The 11,142-nt window shown below is 27.7% G+C and overlaps 1 protein-coding gene across 2 annotated transcripts; it reads left to right on the plus strand.

The window, feature by feature from the left end:
- Positions 1-8,023: 8,023 nt before the first annotated feature.
- On the plus strand, positions 8,024-10,109 carry LOC112769105 (clavaminate synthase-like protein At3g21360). 2 transcript variants are annotated; one of them, XM_025813518.3, is made up of 4 exons: positions 8,024-8,348; positions 8,448-8,819; positions 8,903-9,153; positions 9,534-10,109. In XM_025813518.3, the coding sequence occupies exons 2-4, from the start codon at positions 8,463-8,465 to the stop codon at positions 9,871-9,873; spliced, it is 948 nt and encodes a 315-aa protein (XP_025669303.1). In that variant the 5' UTR covers positions 8,024-8,348; positions 8,448-8,462; the 3' UTR covers positions 9,874-10,109. The 2 variants fall into 2 exon arrangements, with proteins under 2 accessions (XP_025669303.1, XP_072080055.1); XM_072223954.1 differs by lacking the exon at positions 8,024-8,348 and having other exon boundaries at positions 8,363-8,819.
- The last annotated feature ends 1,033 nt before the right edge of the window (positions 10,110-11,142 follow it).

The following is an 11,142-nucleotide window of genomic DNA, read 5'->3' on the forward strand; positions in this document are numbered from 1 at the left end:
CTTTGTTGTAGAATTATTTAATTATTATTTTGATTTGATCAAATAAATAATTATATTAATTCAAATGGAATATTATTATATTTTTTGCTAGCACCAAGAATATAATAATAGTATGATAGTTGAGAACATTAAATGAGATTTGAGAATAATTAGTTATTCTATTTCTAAATTTGGATGAGATCCTAACTGATTCTGTTTTCAAATTGAGTTATGATATGATTCATAAAATTTGAATGATTCAGATTTGGAATTTTAAGATATGATTTAAATTTGAATTGAGAATCAAATTTAAAATCAGTAACAAATCTCATACTATATATATGTATGCCAAGAGTAGAGGAATGTAAAAAGAGACGAGAATAAAATAGAAGAGTTTTATTCCTTTACCTCTATACACATAAATGTATGTGAGCCTAATTCTTAGAGAAGAATTTTATGGCGTGCAAAGAGTTGCAAGAGGTTTCTCAATTTAGATCAGATGTCCATTGGTCAATGAGTTGACAGCAGAGATTGGTCTCGGTGTGGATACGCATAGCGCCTTCGTACCATCGAAGGAGAAAAAAGATTTTTACTAGCGTACTCAGGTATTTAGATCTGATCTACTATATATTTATTATTGGAATAAAGTTTAAGCACAAAATAGATCTTTAAGGATTACTTTCTTTTCTTCCGCTGCGTGTTATGAACACATGGTAATCCTTCAAGATTATTAAGGTGAAACAATTGTATAGTACTAAATGAACAGAACATTATCCATTATATAAATCAAATTCAAAACAGCTTTTTGCATAATGAACCGAACATGTTATTAAGGTGAAACAATTGTATAGTACTAAATGAACGGAACATTATTCATTATATAAAATCAAATTCAAAACAGTTGTGTCTACAATTTAGAGATTATCAATTCAAAACACGTGCATCCATTCAATTCAGTTCAATTCAATTCAATTCATAATGAATCGAATATGTTATTAAGGTGAAACAATTGTATAGTACTAAATGAACGGAACATTATCCATTATATAAAATCAAATTCAAAACAGCTTTCTGCATAATAAACCGAACATGTTATTAAAGTGAAACAATTGTATAGTGATAAATGAACGGAACATTATCCATTATATAAAATCAAATTCAAAATACTTGTGTCTACAATTTAGAGATTATCAATTCAATTCAATTTAGAACACCCGCGTCCATTCAATTCGATTGAAAAAATAATCCATTAGCAAAATATTGGTATTACGTTGTTGGCGATGACAATAACAAAAGAAGAGAATAAGAAGAGGAGGAGGAGGAGGAGAAACAGAAGCAGAAGAAGAATCTGCATGTGCGAATAAAGAGGAGGAGGTATGCGTGAATTTGAAAGAAGAAGAAGATGACGTATGCGTATATTTGAAAGAAGAAGAAAAAGAAGAAGTGCCGGTAATAACGCTCTTTTAATAAGAGTGATTTTTGTTGATATTAGGTCTATTTAAATAAAATTAAATAAAAAAATATTTAAATATGTAGCACTCTTGTTCTAATAATAATATCTTAGTCAATCCCCATATATATTTGTTTTTTTTTTATGAAACTTTTACTCTTTACTAATTCTTATCAAGTTGAATAAGTAATTTATTTTGTAACTTTTGAGAATTCTATAAATTTCTAATAGCTGTATTCAACTTGAATCTTTTAATTTGTTTAAAATAAATTGATAAATTAAGTTTAATTTTAACATACTTTAATATATTATATGTTATTATTATTTATGTGAACTTGATTATTGTGACTTATAATAAGTTAAATTGGAACAATCAAGATCGTCCATTTTAATTTGCTTTGATTCATGTAACTGAATACTCAGTAATATATTTTATATTTTTATTTGAACAAATTCAAATGTAAAAACATCACAACAAAAACAAAAAGTTACAAAATTTAAATATCGTAGACTAAAGTTTTCAGTAGTTTCTTGAAGTATATGACTTGTTAAGAATTAAGAGTATATGATGAATTTTCAAGTTATGTTGGGACAACTGAGGTTGAATAAAACTTTGTCTAACAGCGAAAATATTAACAATAATTTCTTTATAATTTGTGCGATTAAATAGATAATACCAAAAATAATTCTATCAGTAAATATAATAGCACAAAGTCACAAAAAAAAATACCAGAATTTTATTGTAGAAAAATCTTTAAAAAAGGGACAAAAATTTACGGAATTTAGTCTAATAAAATTTTTCACTATCAACATAATAGGTATACAATCAATATTCCTAGTGATACTAGAGCATCTCAACAATCAACAAAATACATTATCAAAACTGATAGATTAACATAAATTCTCTACAAAATTGATATCTTAAATTAAACAAAAAAAAAAGGACAATACAACTAGCAAGTTATATCCTAATATTCATCTCTATATCAAAAATAACATACTAAAATTTCATAAAAAATAAAACAAATTTATCAATTTAATTGAATCAAAATAACATGTCATTTTCTCCCAATTTTTTTTTCTTTTTCCCTGCTTAGTTTGCTTTCATTCAAAATGAATAAAACTCTTCTCTCTCCCGTAATTTATTAGTTATTTTATTTATTTATTTTCTGTTTTTAAAATTGTGTGAGGTTCACTTGAAGTTAGAGATCCACCAACAGCTTGTTGATCCAGAAGTAAAGAATGAAAGAATGTTATGCATAAATTAAACTTAATAGTTATTAGAAGCTAATTAAGCTAACCATTGTTCGATTCAGCGAGGTTTTAGCTGATTTTAATATTTGATGACCTAACAATCAATTAAATTAATCGTGTAAACAAACTATTTAATTAGTTTGTTTGATTAAGATTGAGTATCCACTCTTTTCTTTTCTTTCTCTTGTATAAAAAATATATATTTAATTATCTTGTATCTTTTAGGTTAATTTTTTTGATATTATAAATGGAGGAGTGTAATATATTTATATTATATTAGTTTAGTATGTCACCAAAAAAATATTAGTTTAGTATAATACACTGCTATGAAGATTGTTAATATTATAAAAAATCGTGATTAATCGATTTTAGAAATAAATAAAAAATAAATAAAAATGAGACTAACAATTTAAAGTAGGATAAAATTTTTTTAAAAATGAGTGAAATTGATAGTCTTAATTTTTTAAATTGATCTCAGCTATTAATCAATTATCCAATGGTTCTTGATTATTCTTCCACTTTCTTTCTTTTCATTGAAATCGTCAGTAACAATTTTTTTTTAAAAACATAGTCAACGATTTATGTGAACACAGTTATAAAATCCATATATATGAATTACACATCCAAAATCTCATTTCGTTGCATTACACAAATCTAATTAATTAATGTATGGTTGGATTGGATGATTTTCTTTACAAAGTTTAATTCAATTTGATTCATGGGATGGATGTTGAGATTTTGTAAATAGAAAAAAATTAAATATACATAACAAAATTTAATAGAATATTAAAAAACAAACAATAACCTAACAATATAAATAAAATTATAAATTAATTAAAATATTTTTTTTAAATTTATAAAATATTTATTAAATAATAATATATAAATAAGATAAAAAAAATTGTGTAATACGACAAAATGAGACTTTGGATAATTGGATGTGTAATCTATATATATAGATTTTATAACGGTGTCTATAAAAATCGTTGATCAAGTTTTGAAAAGAAATCATTACTGATGATTTCAATGAAAAGAGAGAACGTAGAAGAATAATAAAAAACCGTTAAATTATTGATCAATGACTGAGATTAATTTAAGAAATTAAGACTATCAATTTCACTCATTTTAAAATTTTTTTTTTTATCATACTTTAAATCATTAGCCTCATTTTTTTGTCTTATTTTAAATTGTTAGTCTCATTTTTATTTATTTTTTTATCAAAAAATAGTTAATCACGATTTTTTGACATTAACAATCTCTATATCAAAACATTATATCAAATTAATATAATATCCATATCAGAACATTATTGTTAGTCGAAAAATATTTTCGATTAAGATAAATTAATTCGAGATATTGAAGAAATGTTAGGGTGAGAACAAAGGTAAAAAAAGGCACATGTGCAAGTATTATTCAGGTGTTACTCGACCCAAATTTGATTCGAAGTCCTGATTGAATCGACCTAGCATAGTTGAGCAAGCATTTGGATAAGAAATCAAATAATAGCTCGAATAAAGAATCGAGCAGTTACATTAAGTCGAGAAGTTAAAGGTTTTCTTCAAATGAGGAATTTATGGACAACGTTTATAAGGAAGAGAGGGAACGGTTACCTAAGAACCCGCGTTCGAGGCAGTATCGTGTGATTAGGGGTCGGTTATAGATGTGGGTTATAAATATTAAGAAGTTTTAAGGAATAATGGTTGAAACTTTACTTTAGAAATTACTCACGCACACTCGCATCCTAAGAACTTTCTGAGTCTGCCTCGAGTCAATTATGTGTAGAGCTCCTTCCACATATCTTTATTTTCTTTTTAAATTTCATGTAAACTTTATCTTTTAAATAAATTTATGTTTCAAGCAATGTTTACCTTTTAAATGCAATTTACATTTTAATACTTCTAATTTTCATGACCAAAGTTCTTTGACCCAGTCGGAGATATTTTTTATTGCTTTCTTTAAAGTTTAATGTAATTTCTTTCAATTTCAGTTAATTCCCTTTTGAAATACTTTGTTTTATTTCTTTTATTCTTTTATAAGTTTTAATTTATTTTTTGTTTAAATAAATGTCTAATCAAAAGTATTTTGATGCACTTATAAAAAACTGATACCTACAAAAAATGAATAAATTTTGCTCCTAAATTATTAGATATCCAACCACCATCAATTTACTAAAAATCGACAAAATAATTATATCAAATTAATATAATATCAATATATTACACTCCTCCGTTTATAATATCCAAATGAATTAGCTCCAACCATACGAATGATAAAATTAATGTTCGAATCCAAGGAATCTTTTATCTCAAAATTGTCTAAACTGCACTGCGAATAACACTAAAGTTGACAAGTGCTTAGGAGCACGTGACTGTAATTATGAATTTGTATTGTGATTGCATTGCAACCAAAATTACAGAAGTACCCCTGGAATAATGTAGGAGGGGTTAGGTAGCCGGAATGATTGGGACTTTGGGAGAACATGTGATTTAGCAGACGGAATATAGTTCACACAATGGAAAAATAAAAATTATATTTATACTATTAATTGTATATTTTTATAAATATAAATATGTATTAAATATTTGAATATTTAAAAAAAATACAGATATAGGATATAACATTTATGGCTACGACCTACCAAGTTAAAAGCAGATTAAAGCATAGAAGAAGTGGATGTGGATGGAGGCACCTGTGGCAAAAAAAATTCTCAATAACCATCACTTTTATTAAAATTTAGTATTTAACTATAAAAAAATTATATAATTTTATAATATTAAAAATAATAATAATAATTATAAATTATAAAATATATTGACTCTTAGCACTACTACACTCGTGGCACTCGTGGCGTGATAAATGTGAGTTACGGGGAAAATGAGAATCTGAATATTCAGCATTTTCAATTTTCAATAAACTTCAACTTGGACATAGAAATTCACTAAACAGATCCAGTAGGTATTTTTTTATTTTTTATTTCTTTTCTTTTAAAATTAAATTGGATTATTGACCGTGTATTGGATTTGGAGTTGGGAAATGATTTTTTTTTTTTTTTAGAAAAAATGGTAAAAATGTTAGATACTTGTCTAAAAGGGCCAAAAAAGTTAAGTTCAAAAACTATTAATACCAGTAATAAATAAGTGAAATAATACACACAGAAAAAAAGGAGTCTCGGGTAATGATTTCTCTTGCTAGTTTTAGCCCCTTTTTATATACTTATTCAACAATATTATTATAATATGGAAAAGAAAAATAGTAAAATATATATATAAGAGAAGAGTAAATGAAAAGAAAAGAATTATAGGCTGCGCCATCGGCATTTTTGTATTCTTTTAACTTTAAAACTTTTAATTATTATTTTCTTACTTTAATTTAGGAGTGTACCATGCATCTGAATGAAAATATTAAAATTTTGATACGATCTGTATTAAAATGATGGGATCAGAATTAATATCTATATATTTTAGTTTTGAATTTTATCTGATTCATACATTTACAGATTGAGTTAGATTAAATTTAAATATATCTGTAAAATATAAAAATATTTAAAAAAATATATTTTTATTAAAAAATATTAATAAAATATATTTTTTGTTTTTTAAAATATATTTAATTATTTTTAAAATATTATTAAACATATTTTTTAAATAATAAAAATAAAATAATACAATATATTATAATTATTAATTAAAATAAAATATAAAAAATATTTATTTATTTTTTTTTGTAAATCCATAAATATACGAATACCTATCTAAAATTTGTAATTCGATTTTATTAGTATGCGGATCGGATCCGATTCAATAACTTTATAGATGAAATTATATCCGTAATTTTTAGATTTGATTTGGATAAACACCGTAGATAAACAAATTTCGATTTATAATCACTCCTACTTCAGATGATATTTAAAGTTAGAAAACTATTTAATATTAGGGAATTTTTTGTTTCCTAATTAAATGGGTGCATGTGTCTTTTTTTTTTAAAGAAAAAACCTAAAAAAATAATTTTTTTGTGAGCTCTTTAATTTATCATTTTTACTTTTATTTACATAGCAACTGGCCAAAATTTTAAGGACATCGATAGAAAATAGAAATACAACCAAGTTGTATTATTAGTGGTAGTGGCACAAAGACAATAATACACGTGAGGTAGGTACACCGTACACACACAAAAAAGAAGGGAAAATGTTGAACAAACAAATATCGAGAAGGGAAATTAATTACGAAATTAAACAAGAAGAGGAAGAAAATAAAAACCCACATGATATTGATATTTCGTTTTTTTAATAAATATCTTGACGATATTGTCAGATTTTTTTTATTTGTTCAGATTATTTACAATAAAAAGAATTTAATTTTTTATTAGATACATACATGTGTTTAAAACATGCATGACAACAAAATTCTAATTTTTTATATCCACTAGCAGATCAAAACAATTGACAACATAATATTAATAAGGGAATCACGTTCTACTTCCTTCTAAAATGTGCATACTTATGATACATTAAAAGCAATTTAGAAACTTATTTGGTCTGGTTATTATTAATACACGCAAGATCTTACCAACCTAATATTTCACATTAAAACAGTACGATGCTTATTTAAAAAGTGATTGGTCTAATATTTAACAAACAGAAATATTTAATAATAAAAAAATATATTATTTATGTATTAAAATTAGTCATTATTTATTATTATATAAATATATATATAATTTAATTAATTTTTAGTATATATTTTATATTTTATAAAAATATTACTATATATTAAAATTAATTATTAAATATATGTATTTATTTATTTTATTTTTAATATATATTTTATACGAATAACTAATTTTAACGATTAATTTTAATGTATATTTACAATGATTAAATATTTAATTATTAAAATTAAAATTATAAGGCCATGCATCAACAGCTGTTATCTCGGGCTCGATGGTACGTATATAATGTGGAAAATTCACCACCACATTTTATATAAAAGGAGAATGTTAGGTAACGAAATTTTTTTTTGAATAATATGAGTAATTATTAATTAAATTAAAATATACTATATTTTTAAATTATTCACTTAAATTTTAATATTAAAATAATTATCTAAACACCTAATAAAATGAATATTCGATATATTCATTGTTCACATTATTTAGTATTTTCATTGTTTACGGATATTTTTTTTTAAATAAAAATAAATCTGAAGAGTATTCAATACAAACCTCTCTCTTGAGAATTGAGATACGGCATAGGAGCGCATCCCCACCACATTCAATTGAAAACGATATTACTAAATTGTCCTTGAGCGGACGTACATATATGTATGTGTCCAAATGTATAAAATATAATCTTTGGTGCAAATCCAGCTTAATTTGTAGTCAAAATATCAACACGTTGAGGTCGTGGTGGCTTAATTATGATTTTTGCATTTTGGAAGACAGTGGGGTTTGGTTGGTGTGTTTTCTTAATTAATGTCAAATTGCCAAAATTGTATTTTATTAGATCCATGTGAATGTGATGGCTGGCTAGCTAGATGAGAGTGTAAAACTGTTACTCATATTACTCCTCTTTTAGTAACCATATTTCCTTTCTTCTATAAATAAACTAAACCTCATATACTCCACTCACCAGACCACAATAAACCAAATCATTCAATTGGTCTAATTTGTGAGTTCTCACTAAGTCTTGTATTATTATTCAAATTCGTTATATATTATATAGTTTTTCATTTTCTATCTTCAATAGTAACCGTTTCTGAGTTAACAGTGAGATCAATCGAGGATGGTGGCATCAGAGGCATTCGTGGAGATCCAGGTTCCACAGCAGAAGGTTTACGACGGAGTTAGGTTTCCGGCGGTGGTGGCTCCTCCTGCAGCAACGACGGTGTCACTTACGGAGTCTATCAAGGGCAACAGAGAGTACCTGGATTCTCTGATTCGGGAAAGAGGTGCCGTGGTGTTCAGAGGATTTCCGATCCAAAACCCCTCTGACTTCAACGACGTCGTAGAAGCCTTCGGCTGGGAGGAGTTCCCCTACCACGGTGGCGCCGCTCCCCGCACCAACGTTATTGGCCGTGTGTTCACCGCCAATGAGTCCCCACCGGAGCAGAACATCCACTTCCACCACGAGATGGCCTTGGTCCGCTCTCTTCCCTCTTTCTCTCTTATCTTATAAGCGTGTATTTCGTGTCTAAATGTTTTTTTGTTATGGTGGTTGGACAGTACCCTGAGTACCCCGGGAAGTTGTTTTTCTACTGTGACGTGGCACCGGAGAAGGGAGGAGAAACACCAATAGTATTAAGCCACGTGGTGTATGACAGAATGAAGGAGAAGCACCCTGAGTTCATTGAGCGCATAGAGAAGCATGGCTTGTTCTACACTAGGCACACTCAGGAAGAAGACGATCCTACCCCTATTGGCCGTGGCTGGAAATCTACCTTCGCCACCAATGATAAGAAAGTTGCTGAAGAAAGGTCAGTTAACTGAAGATAGTGATTTAGTAGTGAAATGTTTGGTAACCAAAGAAAATCAAACGGCCATAACTTGTTTTATTTAACATTTATTAATTGTTGCGATAATTAATTAAGAGGAGTGCTAGGACCAGTAATTTTTGTGTTTTGTAACCATCAATTGGCTATCAATAGTCTTTTTAATGGTGTGAGATTACATCCAATAGTCTTGATGGTTAAGTGCTGGCCACAAAACACAAAAATTGTTGGCCTTCTAAACTTTTCCATTAATTAATGTTAAATAAGGTAAGTTCTTGCTGTTTTTTTTTTGTCTACCTAGCATTTAGAGTATTACTCTGTAATTAAAGAGAAATGTTAGTTAATTAATGTTTTTATTGGTACAGGGCTGCTAAGCTGAACATAAAGTTGGAATGGTTGGAAAATGGAATAGTGAAGGAAACAATAGGGCCAGTGCCAGGAGTAAAGTATGTGAAGAGCAGACAAAAGAGTATATGGTTCAACCACTCCATGGGCTGGGATGACCCTAAGAAGCCCGTGATATTCGCCGACGGGGAGGCGCTGCCGCTCGATGCGGCCAAAGATGCTCTCAGAATGCTGGAGGAGGAATCTGTTGACCTTCCTTGGCAGAAAGGAGATATTCTCTTGATTGACAATTTGGCTGTCCTTCACGGCCGTAGAGCATGCAACACCCCTCGCAGGGTCCTCGCTGCACTTGTTAAATAGATCTTCATTTCTTTCTTAATTAATTTTGTAGGTATCTATTGCTCAAAATCAAAGTTGCCTTTCAGATCCAGTTTCCCTATGAAATAAGGGTGCTTCAATCCATGAGGCTATGTATGATGGTGTTCCATTCTCTAGTTGTCGTTGGATCTTGGTGTTTCCTCTAATTTTTTTTTTTGGGAGCTAGACCGAATGTTATTTAAATTTAATCAAATAAAGATTGTTGCTATTAATTTTAATTTTAAGTACTTTTAATATATATTTTTTTAATGTTGATGCTCAAACTCAACAATACACCAATTGTGTTTCTAAACCGTGTTAATAATGATAGTAATAATAACTCAAGGAATCCGATAATGTAAATAGTGCAATCTAAAGACTAAACTAATAATAAGTGACTTTTACAGTTTACCCTTTACAGAAGCTTTAATTAACCTTTACCATAAATAAAAAGAAGCTATGTATTTATGTCTAGGTTATAAATGATGATATATGCCAATACAGTTGGCAATGGTGGCACAAGGTGTACGTCCATAGAAATCCTAATAATTAATAATCAAATATTGTTAACATATTTACTCGTTAAAATTGTTTATAGTAATTAAAAAATATTAGAAAAATAATTGATAAGAAATAATAATAGGGAATAATAAACATGTTTCACAAAAAATTCTATAGAAAGAGAAGAATTGGACCACACTACCAACCCCAAAACGTTGATATTTTTTTTAGTGCAGACAGTACTGACAAGTGACAATGAGGCTTCCATTGTGGGAGACAAGTCATCGGTGGCCTTGGAAGTTAGAGGGCAACCCCACATGGGGTCTTTATTATTTGCAATGATGTAATTAACTAATAAGATTACAAATATTTTAATAATTTCTTTTTAATTTATTATGAATTAATTCATGTTTGGATATTTTGTGCGAAAAATATTTTTTGAAATGATATATTTTGAAATCATTCATATCATACAATTTTCACTCTTGAAGTTAATTAAGAAAAAATACATAAATAATGTGTACTGTATGATTTCTTTTTGTTTTTTTCACCCAAAACAATCAAACATCTGCCAACGAGTAATGGCTCAAATGGCATAGTTTCTCCATACTCAATTAAGAGGTTGTGGGTTCGAATCTCATATCTTTGGTAAAAAAAAAAAAAATTCAAACATCTTGTTAATCAACTATGCTCAAAATTACATTCTGAAACTATTATGGAAATTTATTTTATTTTATTTTGGTTCTTTTTGTCTGTGAATAATGCCATTAT

The sequence above is a fragment of the Arachis hypogaea genome, chromosome 18 (genome assembly GCF_003086295.3).
Source record: "Arachis hypogaea cultivar Tifrunner chromosome 18, arahy.Tifrunner.gnm2.J5K5, whole genome shotgun sequence".
NCBI classification, from domain to species: Eukaryota; Viridiplantae; Streptophyta; class Magnoliopsida; order Fabales; family Fabaceae; genus Arachis; species Arachis hypogaea.

Excerpts from the sequence above, each read along its gene's own strand:
- LOC112769105 (XM_025813518.3), top strand. The coding sequence starts at position 8,463 with ATGGTGGCATCAGAGGCATTCGTGGAGATCCAGGTTCCACAGCAGAAG. Across the intron at positions 8,820-8,902 it reads TCCACCACGAGATGGCCTTG|TACCCTGAGTACCCCGGGAA; the intron begins GTCCGCTCTCTT and ends GTGGTTGGACAG. Across the intron at positions 9,154-9,533 it reads AAGAAAGTTGCTGAAGAAAG|GGCTGCTAAGCTGAACATAA; the intron begins GTCAGTTAACTG and ends TTATTGGTACAG.